General features: G+C 39.1%; 1 protein-coding gene across 1 annotated transcript in view; it reads right to left on the bottom strand.

The window, feature by feature from the left end:
• Positions 1-24,817, bottom strand: part of XYLB (xylulokinase) — an 87,123-nt gene that overhangs the window by 55,737 nt on the left and 6,569 nt on the right. The window contains exons 6-15 of the mRNA XM_086741789.1: positions 23,479-23,607; positions 22,140-22,205; positions 19,707-19,779; positions 14,546-14,664; positions 13,279-13,360; positions 12,243-12,283; positions 11,714-11,829; positions 8,422-8,537; positions 6,017-6,090; positions 4,623-4,719 (exon numbers count right to left, since the gene is read on the bottom strand). Coding sequence (XP_086597915.1) covers positions 4,623-4,719; positions 6,017-6,090; positions 8,422-8,537; positions 11,714-11,829; positions 12,243-12,283; positions 13,279-13,360; positions 14,546-14,664; positions 19,707-19,779; positions 22,140-22,205; positions 23,479-23,607 — 913 coding nt within the window. The remainder of the gene's footprint in view (positions 1-4,622; positions 4,720-6,016; positions 6,091-8,421; positions 8,538-11,713; positions 11,830-12,242; positions 12,284-13,278; positions 13,361-14,545; positions 14,665-19,706; positions 19,780-22,139; positions 22,206-23,478; positions 23,608-24,817) is intronic.

Genomic DNA, 24,817 nt, shown 5'->3' on the forward strand with positions numbered 1-24,817 from the left:
AAGCCAAAGACAACCACCAGCAGAAAAACCTGTCTCAGCCTGACACAAAGCCATCCCAGACTGTCCCAAGGACCAGAGGCATCTAGCCTTGCCAAATCAGAGCGCCACTTCATCTTCTGATGGGCCAACACTTCGCTGTGAAGTGACAGCCCCGTGGTTTGGGGCTTCTGCGGTTTCTGTGCCTCCACAAGACAACATGAACAATGAAACACAATCGCTCCATGTTATACTAATTGATATTTCCTGAGCTCCCCTCACTCCATCAGACTGCCTTCCCTGCAGATAAAAAGCCGCACATTATGACCACTGTCAACCTGATGAAAAAAGCATCAGAAGAAAACATCACCTGAAAGAAAAAAGAAATTTGTCACCTTTGAGTTTGCCCTGATGTAATCTTGGACTGAGCTCTTCAGAAAATGTAAGTTCCCCCTCTAACCACTGAAAAATCACACCCAGCATCCTCTGACATTTCCCTTTTTTCCTAGCACTGCAGGACCTGTTTTGTTTAAGGATGCATCCCTTTCACACATTTGAAATACCAGTAACAGGTAGCACTTCAGGAAGAACACTGGTTCATTCTTACACCAGCGCAAAGCCACAGGCATGTCTCTGTCACCCCAGTCAGTACTTAAACACCGAGTACAGTCAGTAGAATTCAGGGCACCAGCACTGTTTGCAAGCAATGGATTTATGTACATAAGAAACTGTAAATTACATAATAAACACAGACGCAGGATTTTATGGACAAAGCTTGCGCTTGTAAAATTTGGCACCTTCTATCCATCTCCCCCTGGTACTGGCAGTTAGGTGGCAGAATCAGATTCCTAAAGGCATAAATATGACACAAACTGCACAAGGGGCAATTGGAGTATTATGAACCCACTGACAGGCACAACAATGTGAAGGCAGAAAGCCCTTTCTGAAGCTAACAGCTTCAACACAGACCCCATCCCAGATAATCAGCCTACCTACAAGGCAGGATTTATTAATTGCTGCTTGCAGTCTCACAAAAGCTTATTTAACACAACTCTAGCACACACTTGAGCCAGTATGTACAGACTTAGTACTCAGATTACCATTGACATGAACGTTTCTACGCTGTAGATCAGCACATCATCCAAACATCCATTGACTACATGTGTGATCAACCCTGGAACCCCCACCTGTGTGCTGTTTTCCTGGTCCTACATAACATACATCAAGGCAATATTTACTTCACCCATCAGTGGGCAAGGGGTTCTGCTCCCCAAAATAATCAGTTTTGTGAGTCTTCACCAGAACAGCCTCACTAGGTTCAAGCAAGGACCACTGCAATGCTCTCCAGCCAGTGTTGATATGAATTTTAGGATTGCTTGGTGAGGAAGAGAAGCAACACTGAAGCAATCATCAAGATTATTAAAGTATATACTGGCAGATCAGTCTGAACCACCATACAGCTTTATAGCTGCTGTGATCATCTCTGTCACTAAGCTGCAGACACAGTCATTTCTCTATGAAGTTACCATGGGTTTGACTTCAGAGTCCCCAAACCACACAGCAAGCATGTCAGTATGACCAGTCTCTGAACTCCAGTTGTGATTTTAGCTTTCAAAAGGGGACGGCTGCAAGCAGAAAAAGGAAGTGACAAAACAGAAGGTGTTTATGATACAATCCAGGAAAATAAAGGCAGAATAGCAAACCTTCATCTTATCTACAAGAATCTCTGAATCAGAGGATGTAAACAACGGGGACAGACCAAACTTCACTTGCTTGTTTCTAGATCACAACATTCTATCCACCCCCTAAGACATAAGCAAAACAGGATACAGGGTGTTACTGAATGATTTCCCCTGAAATCTGATTGAGAAAGATTAGAGAAATTAGAACAGAGTGACACACACTTTTAAAACCCTTAAATCACGATTAATGTAAGGTTTAACTTTTCTCCTAGGGATCATCTGGTGACTCTGTGCCATTTTCAAAACAAGGCTGACACACACATCCCAGCCTCAAAGGAAAAAACCATCAGACAGGATCCCCTGCCCTCTACTGGCACATGAGCCGCACTGAAACCTGTGCACAAGTACAAACAGCACCTGAAGAGCTGTTTTAAGGGGTTTTTTAAACTATTATTTGTAATTTATATAAGATCTATAATGTACCAGATATATCAAACTGGGAACAAAACCTCACACATAAAACACTCGTTCAGCATCATTGCACTTCTTCCTGCAGAGCTAGCCAGACTAAGGATTCAAAATACTGCTCCTAGCAAGATAATATATTCATTAACTGGAAGTAAATTCTAAGGGATTATCTAGTGTTCGTCATGTTCACAGTGCATAACCAAGAACTCCATATGACAAAGTTTTATTTATTTATTTTTATAAAATTCTCTTCCATGTATGCTGCTGCTTTCCAGATTACAGTAATCCAAACTGCATTTGGCACAAGAACACAGAGGCAGGTCCATGACTCTGCCAAAATAATTTTCCAGCACCTTGGTGCCAGAGCTAGAGAAACTCTTAGCTGGGTTTCTGACTCATTTGCACCACTGAAATGGCACCACACAAACATCAGGACATCGCAGCAAAGCGCTGCAACTGACCCTGTCGCTTCCATTTCTGAATCAGATCAATTTAATAGGTGTCATCATAGAACTTTCCAGATCTTGTGAGCAGTTATTACTGTATTCTCCCACTGGTGTAAACAACAACAGCCTCCAAGATTTACACTGCTGAGATTATATTTCTGAATGTAAATTAGCTTGATTCCTGGAAAAATCAAAGTAAATTCCCCAGGTAGTCAAGGCCTAAAAGGAACTGAATAAACACAAGGGTCCTGGCTGTATATTTCATCCAAAAGATAAATAAGCTTTTAAATCACATTAAAAACAAAAAAAAAAAGCAGCCTAAAAACCAGCAGCTATTAAACAAGAGAAAGTCTGGTAATACCAGAGTAATCCCCATAATGCTCATCTGTACCCTGAAACACATTCAGAACACACCCTGTTTTCAGAGCTGTCACACAACAAATGCAGACGTAAGCCTGCCATCACTACACAAATAACAGAATATGACATTTAAATAATACCACCAAGGAAAAATGGGAGTTGCGCACAGCCTACACTACGCACAGCAGTTCTTTTTTAAAGCAACTCATCTGTTAGTTACCAAATAGCTAAAAGACCCTTGGGATGCAACAAAACAAAAGCATACAAAGTTCCAAGGAATCTACAGGAACACAACACAATCACACCCATCTCCTTTTTACTGTAGGCATCCACAGCATTTAAAAAAAAATAAATAAATAAATTTTTAAAGCTTACTAAGCCACATCCAAAAACTAGTTATTTTTTTGGCTGTCCTACTTAGCCTAAATGTATTTACTGATAATTTCTACCCATTTGTTTCTGTATCAGAGTTGTCTGATATCTTAAATAGTTCTTCTCACACTCTGGTATTTGTCTAACCCCTGACATTTACACAGTGCAAAAGTATCCTCTTCAGCCACAAGCTTTCTAGGCTACATAAGTCAGCTTTCGGTGCAGCAGAATCTAAGAATGAAGGATAAACAGGTATTTTAAACACAATCTATCTGAATCTCTGCCTGTCTCCATAAAAAAACTCCACAAATAAATACAGTTTCAAGTATATAAGAAAACATCTAACAGGAAAATCTTTACAGTGTAGATTTATGAGGTGGTGGTGCCAAGTCTTGCGATTTGTTCCAGTATCTCTATATTTTATCAACTTTCAGCTCTTGGAGTTCTCTCTTAAAAATAAAAAAAAAATTATATCCTTCATTATTATGGATAAAAGCCTGGAGGTAGGAGTCAAGCTAACGGCTTGTAGAGGAGGAGGTCAGGCTTAGCTTGTAAAGGAGGAGGTCAGGATACAAATAAAAATAATACAATTTTTAAAAATAAAACATTGGTTAAAAACCCTCAAGATGAGTTAATGCAGTATTTTTCAAGATGCCACCAGCTGATACACTGACAGAAAATGCCAATAAAACATCTTACCAACTTGTCTGTATTCTTTTTGTAGAATTGCACAGATAGTAATGATCTGATCCACTTTTATAGGGAAAATACTGGCTGGTTTTGTTCTTATAGTGTGCTAAAACCTACTCATATTATAAATTCTAGGGAGCAAGATCTCTTGCTTTCTAAATCACAAGAGAGGGAAAGGGCTTCTGCTTTATTAACAGAAAAGCGAGGTAAAGAGGTAAGTGACCCGCTTATTGCAGATCCAGGAACTGAACATAGATTTCAGATGTTCTGAGTTACAGTCTTGTGCTTCAGGCAGAAGGCTGGTTGTCTTTTCACTTAACAAGCTATCGAAGCCCACACTCTTATTCAAAAATTGACAATGCAGCTCAGTAACAATGAAATAGCAAGAGTACTTGGGAAAAAAAGTCATCTTGAAGTTAGACCATTGGTCCTTCTAAAGTTAACATCTACAAAAACTTGCCCTCAACACATTGTCAAAAATTTTTCCAGGAGGCTAATTTAGAATTATACCAGTTTCTGTATCCGTCAGGCAGGACAAGAACCACAACACTGACATTACGGTTGGAACTCTTATCTTTGTGTTTGATCCCTAGTGCCATTAGTTCTGCAGCTTTTTCATCATACTTACTGACTTTATACCCCAGCTTTTCAGCATGAATCCTCTTGGCCATGAACTGCCCTTCAATCAACGCCCGTATTTCCACCTCCTTTGGAAAGTCCAAAACCTGTATCAAAGAGGGAATACATTAAGTTAACAAGCACCTCACACAGTGTACAATGCCAGGTTGGAGACTGGTTAAAAACACAAGACAGATATATAGTCGGTTATCCTTCTCTTCACCCTGAAGTCTGCTTTCATCTAGGCCCAGTTCTTCACTCATGCACACAAGATGGACCTCATGACTGATGACAGAGGACGCAACCCATAACCTTGGTGCTGTTGGCAAATCCCTGAAACTTGAAATCCATGCACGATGGGAAGAGGTTCTACTGCAAGTTGTAAACTTTTCTCTACGCACTTCCCAACACTAAAGGCTGCTTAAGAATCAGTATCTCAAAAATATAAAATTAAAGCAAGTAGATAAAATTCAGATGCATTAAGTAACATTATGAAAGTCTGAATCTATTTCTGTCTGCATAGAAGTGAAACCATGTAATCTTTTCATTAATTTAGTTTGTCTATGTAATATTTTTCTGTCCTTTCATCAACCAGAATATGAGAAAGGCAAAGGAGGTAGGAAAATATTGAACTACAAACAACTACAAAGAATCTTTGACAAAAAGTTGAATTTTTCCATGTACTACAGTAAGTGCCTACAACTTGTAAAACAGCTAGAAGTGATTAAGCATTCGTTTAAACAGCAAACATTTAAGAGACTAGTGCTACACTGCAAACACAAGACAGTATCAATCTCTGTTCTCCTAGGTGAAGTCTAATAGACTGGGAGTCATGATCAATCAAAGACATCTCTTGAGCTTCAGTACCACCCAGAAAGTCAGACACTTAAATAACATCCATTCTTGAAAAGAAAATAAAAAAGGATACAAAGAACCTTCCTTTCCAAAACATAATTTCTATTTTAATTCCAATTGGACTTAAGCCCGTGTTTACTTACATACCACTACGTAGCTTGTATGTACTCCAACACAGGCAGGACAGCAAAACGAGGTTTTTACTTTACATACACATTTAGAGCAAGATAAAAGACAAAATATTATAGCCCAATATTTCAACACATCCTTATCTGTGTGTCTGAACCTTAGAAGTTGGGGAGTAAGTCATGTAAGTGTACTAAGTTCTCAATAAGCGTAAAGCTAATCCTGTTTCAAAAACAGTGTTGGTTTCAGTAAATTCACACTTTCCAGTAAAGGAAATATTTCCTCAAAAAAAACCTGTATAAGTTCTAGTTCAGACTGTACATTGTAGATACTCTCAAGCTACCGACCAAATACTTCCTCATGAAAATCATCACAGGGACTTGCATCAAGAAAGGTTTGAGATGTTAACTAGATTATTACTACCTTTCGGTTGTCTCTGTCAAATCTGTGAATCCCAACTACTTCAGGAGTAATTTCCATCACATCAAAGTAGAAACCTGCATCAAGGAACATTAAAGAGTGTCATGTTTGCTCCCAGTCCAAAGTTAGAATCGTACTTCAGCACACAGCTAAAACGATAACAAATGTTTATCACATATTTGGAAAGATATTTGAATCACTACACAGCCTATTTCTTAACTAATTCCAGTCCACATATTTATCATATTTAACTACTTTCAGTTTACAACAAGCCTGCAAAAGTGCACACGCCCACCAGAACACACACATATGCAAGTAATGTAGATTATGTATTACACATCTTAGAAATAGTTTCAATAGGTCATATGCAAGGTGGGAAAAAGAAAGAAAAAACAGGAAAAAAACAGTAATTTAGTAAGAAGAATACTGGAACATTTCATGCACTGGATTAGATTTCATGAGCTTATTAGAGAATATCAGATATTTTAAATCATGAAGCAGAGCTGATCTCTGAATAGTTTTTATGAGATCTGAAGAAATGCAGTAATGCTTTGTAGACAGCCAGACAAAAAGTGTGAAAAAGATTTCTTTTGTGTTGACAGCAAGAAGGGTTGGTCAGAAAAAAAATATTCAAGAAAGGAGACAGAAAATGAGGACAGAGAAATTGCACAGGATAGCTAAGAAACTAAGGAGAGTTTCTAAGGTTCAGATCTTTGGAACAAATTTATGAATACTAGCCAAAAAAAAAAAAAAAAAAAAATAGTACTGTGCTTTAGCACACATAGTCTTTTCGGTTAAACATTCTGAAAACCTGCCAGTAGGTAACACTGGGCAACAGATCTGCAGGCCCTGCCAGGGGATGTATATGCCAAAATTTCCTTTCCGACCCTGCTGCCACCTTGAATCTGGCAGATGAGGTCTTCAAGTAAACTTGGTGGTTTTATTAGCCCTCTCAGGTACCTCCCAGATAGAACAGGATCCTTTATCTGGTGACCACTTCTCCTTCCTGATTTGCTACCCGTTACTGTCATCCCAGCTTCACCCTAGCAGCTGCTTCTGCCCATCTCAAACCTCTCCAGGGGCATCTTCTCACCCAACAGGGAGTGCAGGGAACAAGTGATAAAAGGGAAGGTGCCTAACCATTTACTTCTTTGCTCTGCTTCTCTCAGGAACGCAGATTATGGAGATTACTGTATTTTTACACATATACCCAGAGGTTATCCAGGCACACAGGTTACTGAGGATGACTTTCATGAAACACTCATTTATAGGGGATTGACATATCCAAGTGAATATACTATAATACAAACTTCAAAACTTGAAGGCAGTGTCCTGGTATCCTTGAAATCAATACCAGTATTTTCATCAACTGCCATTTTTTTAATACTGTCTAAAGTGACTGACTTCTGGGTTTTGGAATAACTTCTTCCCATTTTCTGAAACACCCAAATTGATTTGTCTTCTAGTGAAAAGAGATTCCTGGTCATTTTAATATCCCACAGAGACTGGATTTGACAGACAGTGTAACAGAGGTTCTAAAAATGAAAAATCAGTGCTAACCTCACAAAGAAACCATATCTTCAATTTACTTTCCTAAGGAGTGAAGTCTTCTACAGCTTAAATATCTACATTTTAAAACTTTGCTCCCTACAGTTTTAAAATTAATTTTAGTCACGTCAATTTGGATCTAGGATGATGGTGATGATTTCAAATCCAGTTCTGCAATGGTTAAATTTTAATCTTGATTACACATATGCTCACCTTTCAATAACTTATTTCAGAGCTATATAGTACACTTGTAAAATGTTAAACAGTAGGAAAGAAAATGTAAAACTTCAAATACATGGGTTTATTTATATTTTTAAAATATTTCTATCAATCATCATCATTTTGTTTAATTTCATTCAGTTACCATAATGTGGGGAAACAACAGGAGTGAAATGACTCTGTGACTTACGTTGGGGAAAATATAGGAAATCTGGGTATCACTTGACATCACCACTTTTTCACATGCATGAACAAGATTCTAGAGTTATGACTGAGAAAGAAATAATATGGAGCCACTTAATTCACTTAGTTTGAGTCTTCAGAAAAATAAACAAACTTTAATGAAAGCCTCCTTCAGAAATTACTAGTTTTAAACATTCTACAGCTAAGATGCTACTAACACTCTTTCAACAGCCAAAAGATCTCCTTAATTTTCTTATTTAGTGAATATTGAAGGAAAATACTATAACGACATTTAGTCTGTCAACAGAGCACTTCCATGTACTCATTAGGAATTTCCCTTGCTCCAGTTAACTTAGTTCTTGGCCTTTACCGTGACCCAAGTAAAAAGTAGGTACAACACCCAGTGAAGTATGTGTCTAAACAAACCCTGGAACTCCCAGCCCTGCTAAGGCTCGTACCCAAGTTTCCATTGTTTCCAGCAACAGTAGACGATAAGGCTTTGGAAAATTCATCCCAGGAACCTGAAGCACAGTTGTCTCTGATCCTCTCTCTCATCAGAGAGCCATTCTTAAAACTGAAACACACAAACATACCATATGCATTTTCCAAAACATTTGACTCTATATTTTTTTAAGCAATTTGTTGTTTTACTCGGTATTGGTGTTCATTGTACCAGCTGAAACAAGCCGGGCAAGCTAAAAGATATAATCACTTGTTCATTATGGAAAGAGGTAGAGAGGAAGAAAACCAGATAAGAAAGAAAACAAACATTACAGGATATATTGAGAAACACAACACAGAGATGTTGGTATACATCTCTCCAATGAGTCAGCTTAGATCCAGTCTGGCAGACCACGCTAGACCCAGGCTAGCTCTGAAAGGCTGACATCTCCTCAGAGAAGTACTCTGACACGGCGCTAAAAAGCTCACTCCGAGATGACTACTCAAGGAGGAGCAAGAGTGTCTCTACACTGCATTTATGATTTCAGGAGCATGGTACCGGTATGGAGCCAGCTTGGGTCCAACATGACTCACGAGGTCTAGCTCCATGCCAGGATCTGGCAAAGGAAAGCACAACAGCTGCATCTGCATGCTTCTGGTCCAGAGCCGTAAACCTTGCTGTAAAATATGCATCTGTTCAGTGTTTTGTTGGTCTTTGCACCCTTTATGCTGTCACCTCCTTTGCCTCCTCTATGAATATAAGACTCCTGCAAAATACTGCAGCATTGGACTCAGACGCAAAGGAAAGCAGTTTGAATGCTCTCCAGCATGGAGCTATCAGAGCAGCTCTGCAGGAAAGGCACAGAAATGTCCAGAAAGAGAGCAAGGAGATTATTTAACTTGCTTGCTAGCAGCAGCTGAAGTTACTCGAGTTTTCTGTACAAATACTCTGGCACTCTTTTTCTACTAACTGAGGGTCCCCTATTCATTCTAATATCCTAGAAATAAAGGGGCATTAGTGCAAAAGGGGCTGTGTCAAGGCAGAAATGCCTAGGTAGGAGGACCAGGAACTCTTTATAACTGCACGGCTACAGAAATATCTTGTGTTCTGAAAGGCAGGTTTGGCCTTCTGCAAATGTTAAGCTGCAGTAAAAGACTGGTGTTGTAACAGTTACTCAGAAAAAGCACCTCAGAATCTCTTTTCCTATTACAACCAGGTTGTTTATATAGCTCTTCTACAGAGCAAAAGTAGGAAAAATATTGGGAAAAAGAGAAACTTGAATGCAAAACCTAAGGAATAAAAAAAACCTGCAGGGAAATCAAACTATGAAACTCAGTGACTTGCAATTCACATCATGCTTTTGAACTCAAGTTCACAAACACTGTTCCCACTGTCATCTACAGTATCCTATTGCTATACAGATAAGACTCAACATTACAGTTAAAGGGCAGATTTCAGCTGAAATCTTGAGTTTCAAGCACCTACAAATCCAGGGGATTTAGACACAAAATTCATCAGCATATTACTTGCAAATATTTGCCTAAACACTATGACCTTAATACAGTGACTCAGTGAGGAAAAACATAGCTTCAGGCCACCTTTCCACCTATTTGACTGGCGAGGGGCCAAACAGTTCCTGAAACACAGCAGCCAAAAGCTATCATGAGGATCATTCTCTCAGCTGCGTTTCAGAGATCTCAGTATTTTCCACAAGCACAGCCTAATACATCCCTGAACAGCACTGATTATACTCCTCTCTGAAAAGGGAATCTTCACCTGCCTCATTACATCCCCTCTGGACCCCTAGAAGAGCATGGAAGTTATATAGCCGGGTCAAGCTTCTGATATTTCACATGATTGTATTTCAGAAGATTTATTTCTGTACATTAAGTGTATTATCATAGACTCATAGTGAACTGGCGCTATGTACATGTAAAAATTATTTCAGCTTTTTATTGCCATGAGAATTTATTCTTCACAACTCTGCAGTGTCAGTTACTCAAATTAAACCACACGAATGTGTTCTGGTTTTGTTTAGTGAGGGGGGGCCTAAGCTGGTAGCTTCTGTAGGAAACTGCTAGAAGTCGCTCCCCTTTGTTCAGTGGACTCGGCCAGGCCTAGGGCGGACCCGCTGCTGGCCAAGGCCAAGCCAATTGGTAGCAGAATGTTCCGTGATAATGCCTCTGCGATAATGTATTTAAGAAGGGGAAAACTGAAAAAAAAGAGAGAAGATGTGAAGCAGCCGAGCAGGGGCAGAGAGGGGGAGGCGCGAGCCTTGTGGGCCTTGCAGGCCTCACCCTCTGGCCTCCCACCGGGTAGCCGACTGGGCCCAACTCGGCCCAGCCTGGCTGCAAGAAGTGGAGAGGAGATGAGAAGTGAATAAGATGTAAAAAGGATTCTGAGAGACGTCTGCCAGCCTGTTGTGAGGAACGGCTGCAGACGCCAAGGTCAGTGAAGAAGGAGGGGGAAGAGTAATGCGGCTCCTGGCCAAGATTCCCCTGCAGCCTGTGGTGACGACCATGGTGGAGCAGGTTGTCCCCCTGCAGCCCATGGAGGTCCACGGAGGGGCAGAGATTCACCTGCAGCCCGTGGAGGACCCCACGCCAGAGCAGACGGGTGCCTGAAGGAGGCTGTGGCCCGTGGAGGGCCTGCTGGGGCAGCTGTTCTGGAGGGACTGCACCCCATGGAAGAGATGACCCACGCCGGAGCAGTTTCACGAAGAACTGTGGCCGGTGGGAGGGACCCCACGCTGGAGCAGGGGAGGAACGTGAGGAGTTCTTCCCCCGACCATGCAGCAGCGGCATGAAACAACACGTGATGAACTGAACGCGACCCCCATTCCCTTTTCCCCCCCACGCCGCTCGGGAGGGGAGGTAGTATAGATAATGTTAAGCCCGGGAAGAGGGAGGGGTGGGGGGAGGTTATCTTGTTCCCTGTCTCATTCTCCTGCTAGTTTTAGAAATAAATGAATAGTTTTCCCCAAGTCGAGTCTGTTTTGCCCGTGACGGTCTGTTTCTCCCTGTCCTTATCTCAAACCTTGAGCCGTTTTTCCTTATATCATCTCCCCCTATTCTCTCGGAGGGTGGGGGGAGCAGGAGAGAGACTGCATAGTCTGGTCCCAATCGGGGCTGAACTACAACAGAATGCTATAATGTTGATGCAAATGTTTCAGCAGTAGATTGCCATATACCATATAGAATGCTGAATGTTCTATTCATTATCATTTTGCAAAAGAAATAAAAAAAGCTAGCACAGAGAAAGAAATATGTTACTGATCCCAGATGTACAAAAAAAATAAATGATATTACCATAAAAGTGCCATATATGTTTGAGAATCAACAGGATTGCAGAGGATATGACCTTCTAAGGCAGGAGTTGGGTCTTGGATCCACAGAAACAATGTGTCACTTGTGCCAAGGCTAATCTGAAGGAGAGAAAAAAAAATAATTGAAGCGTTATCACAATGTGCATGGAAAGCAATACAGAAATTAAATTAAAACCATTTGTTATTACCACTAATTGTTTTTAAATTACACATTAAGTCAATTGGATTTGTGTTGAAGTAGCTCTGACTTCGGTTGTCACATCAGTGAAATACATATTAGATGGAGACTTAGGTTTTAATGTTTGGAGCATTAGTTAAAAATAATCACAAGAGTTTACTTAAAATCTTTCAGGCAGCTTACAGATTGATAGAAATAAAACAAGTATGAATCCAATAAACAGAAAATCAACACTAGCAGATAAATTTAACTGACAACCTACAGCTATTTTACATTTAATATATTTCACTTATTCAGGGATATGGACAGTTTCTGGGAATATGTTTTGACTTACTGCAATATCTCCTTCTTGAAGCCTCATCCCTGCCAATGATGCTGAAAGCAAAAAATCAGAATACCAGATAAAAAGTTACTCATTTGACTCAATTATAGCACGTTGCATGAAACATCAGAATACATCACATTCACCGTCTCAAAGAACAATATAAAGGACAAATAAGCTCATGATGGCCTTGACCTATACACTGGAAAAGAGTAAAAGCATTTGGGTGAGGGAGTGATTTTTAACAGAATCAAAATGCTCAAGACAAAAGACTGGAACTGCACGATCCTCTAATGTTTTACATATTCAGATTTTAAATACAGTGAATCCTTACTTAACACCACACTTTAAAGCAGAAACACTTCCACTTACATCAGGCTACTCACAGATTTATTGGACTAAGCAGGAACCTCTGGAAGAAAAAATTGGACTTTTGGGAAATGAAGAGTTTAACCATTTCTCAGAATATGAATGCAAAACATACCATGGTGAAGCCTCCATCTTGATTCAAATCTGCACTGTTGTTTGAGAAACAGACAACTTTGCTCCACACTGAAACAGTCTCCAGGATTCCAAAAACTGACCCTACACTAACCTACACTGACCACTAACTACCTACATCTTCCCTTATACTGAGATCTACCAGTCTGACAAAAGGACAAGTCTAACTCTTAGAGAAAGCCTACAGGTCCATCTCCACCTTTCTGCTTGAAAAGATACAACGGCAATTTTTTAATTCATATTTTCTAAGTTAAAATGTCAGAGTTCAGAGTAAGAATAGTTTCTTAGGGGCAGGAAAACCAGAACTGAAGTTATCAAGAGGTAAACGAAGTAACATCTAATTACTAGGCGAAAGAAAATTCATTTGTCATACTCAGCTTATCCGAGATGTCTATATCTCAGAAGAAACAGTGATGGAAGGCTGTTGGAAAAAGGTATTAATGCTGATAAACACGATATTCCTTCATCTGAGAATCAATAAGATCGATTTAGATATTAGAACATATATAATCCTATCCACTGAATCTTATAAATTTAACCATCTCACCTGGATTGTCTCCTGTAAATGCTACTATTTTACACTCTGGGCTAAACCCGTAACGCTGAGTAAAATATGGAGAAATGGGCCCCTAAGGAAAGAAAGAAAGAAAGAGGAAAAAAAGCTCAAAAAATGGAAATTAATCTTGCAATTGTAACACAGAACTGAAAAACCCCAAAGCAGCTATAATAATTTCTGTGTATTTAAGGTATGAATAAGTATTTTAAAGATTTTGAAACGAATTTTTTTTTGTTGTTGAGAACCTTCACAGAAATACCCTTGGATCAGACTTCAAAACAGGTTAAGTAAATAGCAGCATTTTAGCTTTGGGTCTCTCTCCAGTTATTCACATCAAGTAACATAAACATATCCATCTATTTTGCACACATACATGAATATTAATACATAGAAAATTAGAAATTCAATGCAAACATAAGAGGAAACACAACATTAATATACATGACAACATCAAATGCTGGAATATGACCCCTATTATTTTAGGGGTCAAGAACCATATTCTTTTAAGCTACATTTGATGGCCATAGATTTTAAAAAAAAATAAAAAATAAAAAAAGATGAAAACTATCCTTAAAAAACACAATGATATCTATAAGGATTTTTTAATATGTTCCTCTCCATTACAGAAGACCAGCACTGAATTCAGGTGACAGGTATCTACGCTCTCTTACATGTGCACCAGCTAAAGCAGTAGCTCTTTTTTGTCCTGGGTAGTAAGACTAAATTCATTTACTTTAAATGTGCAGCTTGATTTGATTTCACCATCATGCTGCCTGAACTGAGGAGCTTTAAATATCCCAAATTATTCACAAAGATTACCTCATTAACTCTACAAACAGTTTAAAACAAGGTCCCTGTCAAGAAATGCAAATGTTGGGCTCTGTTTCCGCAATAATAAATACCGTGCACGGCTCTGCAGTGAGCAGGTGCTTGTGGGCAAAGCACCCAAAGATTCTTATCCCTGGAGCATCTACCAAAACTTCTCATCATAGCCCAGGGCATGCAAGAATTCAAGGTCATCAATGTTGAAAGCTACGACAGACACCAGCTACCAGGCAGCTTTCAAAGATGTCTGTTTCTGCTCTGGCATAAACATTCACAACATACCTGGAAATGTTACATCAAGCAGCGTAACTCTGAGGAAAACTGTGCATGCACGCTTCTGCACACACACAAATACACTCCAAGAAAGTACTATCAGCAGAACTCAGCACAAAGCCCTGTTTGTTGCTTACAGCTCTTCTAGACAGGCACATACCAGGACCGAATGGGATGGTACAGGGCAACCCAGTTTCTCCTCTAATCCAGGTGCACAAACATCAAGGCAGGACGCTGACCATACCTTTTCCCAAATCTGCAGCAAGTTCATACCAGAACCTACAAGACAGATCAGAACAAGAAGCACATATCATTAAACACAAGACAGTGCTGTATTAGAAAATTCCACCTCATTACAGGCAACAAAATTTATGGGTGCATATTTTACATTCAAAGAGAATGGTTACAGCTCTTCTGAGCATAAAGGATACTGATGATTCAGCCTCTGGATAGCTTTCACCTTTAAAGGTAGCAGAAAAGGCTTCTCTGATGCACAATGCACTAGACAATTCAGTTATTCCCAAACTAAGAGCAAAAGGAAGAACATGGATGTCTCCCGATCAACTCCTCCCCAAACCTTTCACCTTAAGACAAAGACTTCACTACAACTATCTAAAGGTGATGCAGCAATGTGTCTTGAAGGTCTGTTGAGCTCACCTGAGATCTAACAATGAAGAACTTTTCCCCTGGGTGGTATGGCTTTACACTACTACCTTTAAGTATCATATAAGCATCTTAAGCCATGAGACTTAGAAGTCAAAAAAAAAAAAAAAAAAAAAGGCAAGAAGTCAAATTTTCAAATTATTTTCAAATGTAGCCTTGTTTGGAGAGCCCAGCCTCAAATACTAAAGTTATGATTTTCAGAAATGCTGAACAGCCCAACTGAAGACAAGGAGAAACTTTTTAGCAGGGCCTGTTGTGACAGGACAAAGGGTAATGGTTTTAAAACAGAAGGAGGCAGATTCAGACTGGACATAAGGAAGAAATTTTTTACACTGAGAGTCGTAGAACACTGGCACTGGTTGCCCAGAGAGGTGGTGGATGCCCCACCCCTGGAAACATTCAAGGCCAGGCTGGATGAGGCTCTGAGCAACCTGATCTGGTTGGAGATGTCCCTGATCCTTGCAGGCGGGTTGGACTGGATGGCCTTTAAAGGTCCCTTCCAACCCAAACCATCCCATGATTCTATAACATATTGAGCACTCCACATCCCCTGCTTATATTTCTAAGATGCCTTTAATGATGCATCTCAATAAACTTGAAAATCCGTATGTTTCTGGTTAGTACTGTTCAGGGTCATATCATATCTTATTCTAGATTAACACTTTCACTTCAAAGGCTGTTTAGCCCATGATTTCTTTATCTCAGATACACAGTCACATTCTCAGTGGAAAACCTGAAATTTACTTCCATTCAATACATCTTTAAGCTTTTTAAAACACAAAGATGGTGAAGGTGACCGCAAACACAGTGTCTGTAGAACAAGACTATGCTTTTGATGCTGGGACACAGAGGGAGAGAAGGGATGCAACCCACATCTTGGCCAGCACATCACAGGCTCTAGCAGCACTCTTATTCTGAAGGGCACACACCTGCAACAAGTCCACGTGCATACACTACTCCCAGCATCACTGTCTGCACTTTACAGAGGCAGAGGGCATCAGCAGCCTCGTGTCCCAAGCTCTTGGGCATAACAAGGCTTTCTATGAGCAAATATGTAAATCTATAAATTTTCCTGGCAAAGTCTCTAATTTAAAAAGCCAAGAACTCCTTCGCTAAATTAAATCAATCAGTGAGCAACAGAAACGTTAAATAAATAAGAATTTTACTAGAGAAAGTTTGGTTGCATTTTCTGTGTGTTTTTGGAAAAAAAAAATCATTTCTCCCCTTGCACAAGCCTAGAGAAACATTTAACCAGTATCCTCCAACACAATTTTGCAAGACATAAGGACAGCCTCCAATCTTTTTTGCATAAGACAAGAAAAAGACAAGCCTTATAACTGAAAAGGTATAAGTTTATATTATATGGAAACTTATATGGAAACAATACTTCAGTTTATTGACTGGTAGATATAGTTGCACAGACTTTAATATGCCCTGAGGAAAGAAAGATGAGCTAATTTACCTCACCCTCAGAAACTCATTTAAAAGATGTGAAACAACTATTTTACAAGAATTATTAATAAAGTTGGCCTAAATTCATCCTACCCTATTGCAGACATGAGAACCTCCAGTCAGCAGAAAACAAAAAACAGGTGAATGGTCCCTGGAACTGCTTCTCTTTCTCCTTTGATTACACAGGGAGTGATGCGCCGTGAGCTCGTAACTCAAGCACCTCTGGCCATGATCTATGCTGCTAAGTATAACATATCAAATAAGCAATAATCTGAGAACTAACAGGAAAAAAAATAAAAATCAAAGGCAGCCCTATGACGTGTCACTCCAAACGGACACCCCATCAGCAACGAAGGTTAAAAGCCAAGGCCGCGGTATAGTAAGGACTGAGGAAAGGGTCAATATGTGGATGAACAGGATTCAGTATTTCACTGCAAGCATCACTGACTTTTAACATAACACGATGAGGAGCACAGTCAGGACTTGCTAATATTTACTACATATACAAAAGTGTAAGTGCTGCAATGCTGGGGAAAAAACAAAACCAAAACCAAAAACCAATTTCATTACAAAGACCAAACGATGCAGACTAACTGGTTTTATCAATCAACAGACTAAAGATCAATATTTGCATACATTTATAAGCAGTTAAGTGCATCTGTATCACAGCACTCTGGCTTGCCTTTTCAGTGAGCTAAAATCATAAGCAGTGTAACTCTGCTGAGACCACGCAAGCTACATTAGGAGTAAATTCAGCCCACCACGCTTCCTTTTGAAAAAGCTTCACTTCAAAGCATCCTTGTTTGATAGAACAACAAAAACAAGTATGCTAAGCTATGATTTGCCTAAGGCTCTTAGAAAAGCATTTCAAAAGATAAAGCTTCTCTAGGCCAAGAGCTGAATTGCTGTTCTTTAAGGTGTCTTCTAAAAGAAACAATGCTTCAAGTGCTCAAGTTGTTTAGGTCCCAAATGTATCTTACTTTTAACATCTGCACAATAGAAATGAAAATCATTCTTCATTCCACCAGAATGTAATTTGATTTTTTTTTAAATCAATCACCCAGGGTGTTCAACCATTCATGAGGAGTGATCTGAACCTTACGGGATTGGACCTTTAAAAATAAAAAAGTCCTGAAACTGAATAGCACACTTCCTACAATAACCTGCAAATTTGAAGAGATAAGTTATTGTGCAGAGCTAAACAATTTGACAGGGTCTTTTAAAGACGATATGACCTGAAGTTAAACCTACAGAAATGAAGAATGGGTCTATTATCTGAACATTATTTTGAGAGATGCATTTTAAACTACAATATACAGGTGCAAGGTAGAAGATCAAGTGAATTGCAAGAAATCGTAAATGACAAGAAAACAAGTTTTTCAGCTAGATCCAAATAACTACTGCATACATTATAATTATATTTTATTACTGGAATTAGAATTCTCTCACACTATGTTAGAGAAGAAAAGAATGAACAAGACAAAATACAACTCACAATGCTGAAAAATCTTTTGTCTTGTAAAGAGGACTCTAACACCCTGCTTAGTTCTTATGTTTTTTCACATAAAGATTTAATAATCTTACATGCTCTGAACAGTAGATAACATTTATTCAAGTTCCATAAATATCCAGATGTGTAACAGAACAGGCTCTCCTACAGCTGTCTGAAAAATGCAATATATTTTCCAAGAAAATTTTCCAATGAAGCAAATTTTTATTTTCTTTAGTTTAAAATGTTTTGGTTTTCAACAAAACACAGAATTATTCATGTTCCGAAATTGAAGAATCACAGTTTTCCCCCACTCGCTTCCAAGTGGAAAAGGCAAAGGTAACATCACCACAAAAAAAAAAAAAAGCCAACCTCAAAACCAATAATTTTTAATGCACATATCTTCAAACATTTTAATCAAAATTAACACTTCACTTGCACTGAAAAATAAAGAAAAAAAATATCAACATATTTCTTTATCAGAAAAAGTACCTTGAATATCTCAGCATCTCTCTTTGAAATGCAGGACATGAATTAGTTCTGTGGGTTGTTGGGTGGCTGAAGTGCTCAGCATTTGAGCCTACTGAGGAGCAAAGTGCAAATCTCCAAAGAGTTATTGTTGCCAATAGAACACAAAAAAAAATGTAATTTAGCTGTGAAAACACATGGCTAACAGAACAGGACGAGAAGATTGATGTAATAATCTCACAACTGCTGCAAAATAAGCTTGGATTGCCTTGCAATTTTTAAGGTCTCAAGTATAACTGGGAGATCTGATATTGAATAAGTTGTCCATTAGCTAAAATTGAGGTGTTGTGCCCTCTCCTATGAGCTTGGATGGAACAATGAAGGAGAAAGAACGAGCTGGTCTTAACATGGGTGTCAACTATGGCTCTATAATGCAAAATTTCCTTAGAGAGCCTTGTTATCTAACCTTTCAGCTCTGAAATATATCTCCTCTTAGTTTCAGAGCAGGAACCAAAAATGCTATTTCGAAATAACAGCACAGCTCCCAGGAAAATGGTTTCCTTTGTAATTGCCATTCAAAATTGCCATTTAAAAGCTGGATAACTTCGATAACACACCACAGAAGAGAGACGCTAGCCTTGTCACTTTTTTTGTCTTTGTTATGATGAATAGAGTGATATGGCAGGTTAAATTTTCCTTTTAACTGAGTTTAGGATTTTTTTTGCTTGGTTCATGCTTTTTTCGCTGGTTCATTTTGAAAAGATATTTCTGTTGTAGATCCATACTCTAGTTAGGTGGGGGGCGAGGAGGAAATCACAATATTCATCTTCTTCACACCCTGTGCAACTCAAGAGCTAAACCAGCAAAACCAAAGAACAAATATCAGAACTATGAAGTCTAGCTTAAAAATCTACAACTTTTTCATGCTTTTAAGTAGATATTTCAACATCCCTTTATACATCATAAAGTAATGAAAAAAGCTACAATTTAAGAATATTTTCTGTGGATCCAATTTGTAGAAATGGGAATCATAGTGCGATGGGGATAAATAAGCACAGCTGACAGCACTATCAAAAGTAACAACAAATTGAAAGGAGTAAGTTAGCTTAAAATCTAATATACTTGTTGTTAAAAATTTTAAGACTGAAAATAAATAACGGAGACCCTGCCCCCCCTTTTATGTAAGATGAGGATGGAAAAGAAGATTTTCTTGTTGAATTGTTACTACGAGAAAAGCCCACATACTCACCGTCACTGTAATCGATGGGTGCATAGGCTCCTAGGAAAAGGGAAGCTGCGAAACTACTAACCAAAGAGATTCTCTGAAAGAAAAAATGTGAGATAGTGAGTCCCATCAGTGTTCACTTCAAAGAAACTAAATAATTAAGTAATTGGTAGCAGCAATTATTAATAGATGTTTAATGTTTGGCACAGAAAACACACAAAAATACACCTAGAAGGATTATTCAGTTCTATCTTACTGCCTAAAGAATACAGCAGATATCAATATCAAAGTAACATCATTATAAAAGCTGTTAAGAGCTTTTTATTCTGAAATATGCAAAATACACTTAGTATATTAGCATACTTAATGTTATAATGAATTAATTCACAAGCTCAGTGTATCACAGAACCTCATTTCAGGGAAAAACACTTACTTAAAAAAAAAAAACAAAACTGAAACCAAAGACACTTATATGTTGATAACAGCAAAATGTCCAGAAACCATGCAGTGGGCAACCCAGAGCACACGTCTGTAAGCTTTTTAGCAGCTCTGGTAAAGCTCTGCTAGTATCTTTACGTGAACTCTTACCTTCCTTCCAGCTGAGACCCCAGACCTCCCAGGAGTTACTCCCAGGATCTGGTAATAATCAGCTTTGAACTGAACTACTACCTGCAGCTCTGCCTCAGGATATGTTCCAACAATGCATTAAACCCAGCTGTAAAGCTTCTAATACTGGCCCAAAAAATGCCCCAGCCACGTGATACAACGCACTGATCCAGCACAAACTTCCTTCCACTTCAAATCTCCTATACAAACTACCAAGTTAACCGTCTACCGCCAAGCTTTCTGCAGGATCAAGTATTATTTGTTCCCAAGCAGCTGGCATAAAAGCTGACAAATTCCTTATTGTGTGCACTAATTCAGAAGAAATATGATTGTCACTCAATCAGAATCAAATCTTTACTGGTGGAGTGAGCCAGCAGTGACGGGTTTTTTATTAATGATCACAAAACCACTGCTTCACACAGTGTTCAAAGACAGACTAAGAGGTGCTTATAATGGTCAGGAAATGTAATGATGCGCTTGCTCTTCATGCATCTCTTTCTCTAAGAATGCATCACATTGTGCTTAAATAATGAAGGCCTACCTTCTGTGGTGCCCCAGTGGGCACTAGCTGCCTGAAATGGAAGGAAAAGGATGAAGTTAAATTGTGAATCAGCCAGTTCAGCAAGCTGACCTAGAGAAGGAAAAATATCCACCTTCCATGTGGATTGAGACAGCCAAGCTGCTAAGTGCTTCCTGAGGGTTCCCAAGAGCAACTCTGGCATAAAGATAGTTTGTGCTCGAACATATCTTGCATATCCTTTATTGCTAAAAGGTGTCATCAATGCAACCAGCCCTCGAAGTCTCAGCTTGGTCTGACTAGTTCTCAGTTCCACAAACCCACCTCTCCTCCCCTAATGCATTTTTTCTCCAAATGTAGCCTTAAGCTTATAATCAGACTGTATTAGTGTTGTTTCACTCCATCACTTACTAGCACAAATGTTACAGAATATGTACTTTAAAAAGAAAAAATGGAAAAAAAAAAGAAGTATTGTCCCATAAAATACAGAGTCAACTTTGCAACTCGGTTTCCCATGAAGTCCCCGAGGGGCCTGATTTTAAAAGTCACCAAAAAAATTATGATCAATATTATTAAGAACTGCAGTAATACAAAAACATAAGCAGCCTGACTTCATTGGTCTGGATGTTCGGCATATTCTAATCACAGGACAGGAGTCCTTCCCTCATTTACATCACATCTGCATGGAGTCTCCACCTTGCTTCAAACCACGGCCTTTCAGCCACAGCTAGATGCAGGCTCAACAGACTGAAACAATAATGGAATTGCAAGCTGATTTCTGAAAATTAAAAATCAGAAGGAAAGCAACTACACAATGCGAGTCATTTGTAGTAAGAAAATCCAAGCAGCTCCTCAAAGGAAAAACTACAAAAAAAAGTCTAGAGCCCATTGCAGGCTTTTTCCTACACACATCTGCATGGATGTCAGCTTTGTACAACAGAGCAGTCACATTTTGGAATGCAGATGGTGAGTTCTAAGTGTGAAAATGTCAACTGTGTGCTTAATGACCTGTTTGTGTTCAAATTACTGTACATACAATTTATTACCATCCAAATGAAAGTCTGTTTTTTAAAACTTCTTCCACAAAGCTGACATCCAATGCAGACTGCTCTGTTAGATGTAAGATAGAACCGGTGCCCAGTTTTTATCTATTGGATGACTAATAACTTAAGAAAACCAAAAATAAAATAAAATAATCAAATTCACAATTTTAATCTTAAACCAAACACAAGAATCAAAATACTCTTTAGTAAAAAAGTCTGACATTCCCACAAAATCAGTTTTAAAAGATTTTCAACTGTGTTTTCCAATAAGCGTATTGAAGTCGAGCCAACCTCAGTTTGCACGTAGACCTCAGGATTCTGGCTGTAAATCTTTGCTATCTGGTTTCCTGTAAAACGCTGAGAAAGAAACGCAAATGCTTAGAAACACAAACTCTAAATGGAGTCAATAATCATTAACTCTGTGTAATGAGTTCAGTACATTGCACTTTGGATATTTAATTTGCCTGATGCATGATGAAAGTCAGTGCACAGCAGGCAATCTGCACTAAACAGGCTATAACGCATAGTCTCATTATGAGAATTTTGCTCACCTTTTGACAAAAAAAAAGCCTGTGAAAGAGTGTTACTATCCATAATTTACATTTCAGAAATGACAGTTCAATGGAATGAATCACACTTATTCTGTGCACAGGAACCAGCACAATTCGAACGTTACCTTCAAATCTTTGAAAAAGTTTAGGCTGCCCAACCTATGCACCTCTCTGAGGCAGGTGAATTGGAAGCAAAGCAGGAAGTTTCATACTCAAAGAAGCAACTCCAGCACAGGCTAACAATAGTTGTAAGAATGATTATTTTTCTTCCATGTATTATATAAAATAACAAAAAAAAAAAAAACTTCTAACACCGAAACCTTAACCTTTAGCAAGTTAAAAATAAACTGTTCGTGGTATGCAAAGCCCGATTTCAACACTGGCCACAAACCTCGCATGATGATTCAAAAACAGAATCAGCAATTTGGGAGGTTAGAGCCTCACTCTCTTGAACTAACAGTAAGAGCAGCCAGGTGTTGAGATGCCTGGGGCAGCCCCACTCCCACTGGGTAACTCACTGTCACGGTTACAAGAGAGAGAAGTGCCAGGAAGAGGAGATGACTGACAGAATACTCTCCAATAGCATCCCAGACTTTGGAAACTCACTTCTCTTAGGTCAACAGCTGCTTATTAGCCTTCAGGGAACATTAAAAGGCCAATCTTTTAATTGCAGAAGTAACCTAGAGCAGTGATCTACAAACAGGGGGGTCATAATCCCAAGAAAAGCTGTAACACAAACGGGATTGCCATCCCAACAGAAATCTGGCTGCACAGGAGCTCCCAGGGGAGAGCCAGGCCCCGACGCTGTAAGCACGGCCACCAAGCACTGTATTTTGGAACCACTGGCCAAACGCAACAGCTCACCCCAGCCGCTTCCTGCAACAAAATATCGCCTAATTTCACTTTAAAATTTCCTCATCTTTCTTTGTGAGACTACTGCAAAGCACAGTATTGGGGTTTTTAAAAAATTCTCTCTTTCATAGTTAATGGCTGATCGTTATCTGCTGTGGTGCCACCATAATGGCAGAACTGCTTCTGTCAGGAGACTGCTGAGGACTTTCTTCCCATCTGCTCCTTACCTCATAGGCCCGAGAACCAGTGATACTCGCTAGGTGCTGTGCTCCCCCCACGGCTTTCTCCAGAGCACTGCACTGGGAAGCTGTGCTAGAATCCATCCAGATGGGACTGTTACTGACAGAAAAACAAGCCTGTAATGAAAAATATCCTTCATTAGTAAGCATGATCCCTAAGAAGTCCCTGCTAGGGTAACAGCAACACAGCAAACCTGCATGTCAGCCCACAGTTCAGGTCCCTGACATGCCTTCTGGTCCTCTCTCAATAATTACAGGAAAGCGGATACCGGGCAGTATGTTGTTCAGTGGTGAAAAGCCTAACCTGAACTTCGTAACAGATGGAAGCAACAGGCTTTTTCTGCTGTTATTTGACATAAAATGCATGATGTGTACTTCACATACCCTGCAGCACTGTGTCTCAGTACACTCTTCAGGTAGCCAAAGCCCTAGGCCATTCTACACAAGCTTAGCCCCGCTTTTTAGAACTCCTCTATAAACAATCAGGTAGACTTTCCACAGGTCTACTAACAGATTTTTCTTTAATGACTGGCAAAACAATTTGGAAATACAACTGAGGCTTAGTACATCACCAGAGCGTATTTCAATTCCATTTCCATGAGTTTTGCACAGATTAGGTACTTCCAAAATTAATCATTTAACAGATCAGTTACACAAATGTCTCCCTTTCAAATGTCCTGTCTGATCCTGAAGTAAGGAAGGTAACGGTCTTCAAGAGGAAAGTTGATTCCTCCCTACTTTTCTTTTTAAATAAATGTGTGTCAAGTCTATGTTGAAAACCTAGCAACCATACACACATACAAAAAAAAATATGCTGAGGTTCAGTAGTGTACTTGTTAGGAGTTTGTGTCCCCACAGCATTACACTTCCATAATTTCAGAGGTAAGAGTAAACTTGCCTTTTTTTTTTTTTAATATTTTCTAATGAAATCACAAGCACTACACGTAAACTCAGGTAAGAGAATATTTTTTCACCACAATTTTTTGTTAATACAAATATTTACAGAAAAAAAAACACTAAAATATTTACAGGTTGTTTACAAAAATATTATGTTTCCTAAAAGAACAAACAGGCTGTTACTCTGACACAGAAAGATTCTGGACGCCCACTGGCACCTGCAAGCTTTTAAAGCAGTATATACTGTCACTCAGGAGAAAAGGAAACATCAAAAGCCCTGGAGCTGAAGGAATAACCAGTACATTTCACTTTACGCTGTGGAGGCATGCAACTCAGCCAAACAACAGGGAAGGTTTGCAGGGAGAAAAGCAATGTGTAAGATCAGAAAAAGGACAGTGTAGCTCTCCTTTCAGAGATATTTTATGCAGGT

This window comes from Chlamydotis macqueenii, chromosome 2 (assembly GCF_036417535.1).
Source record: "Chlamydotis macqueenii isolate bChlMac1 chromosome 2, bChlMac1.mat, whole genome shotgun sequence".
Lineage (NCBI taxonomy): Eukaryota > Metazoa > Chordata > Aves > Otidiformes > Otididae > Chlamydotis > Chlamydotis macqueenii.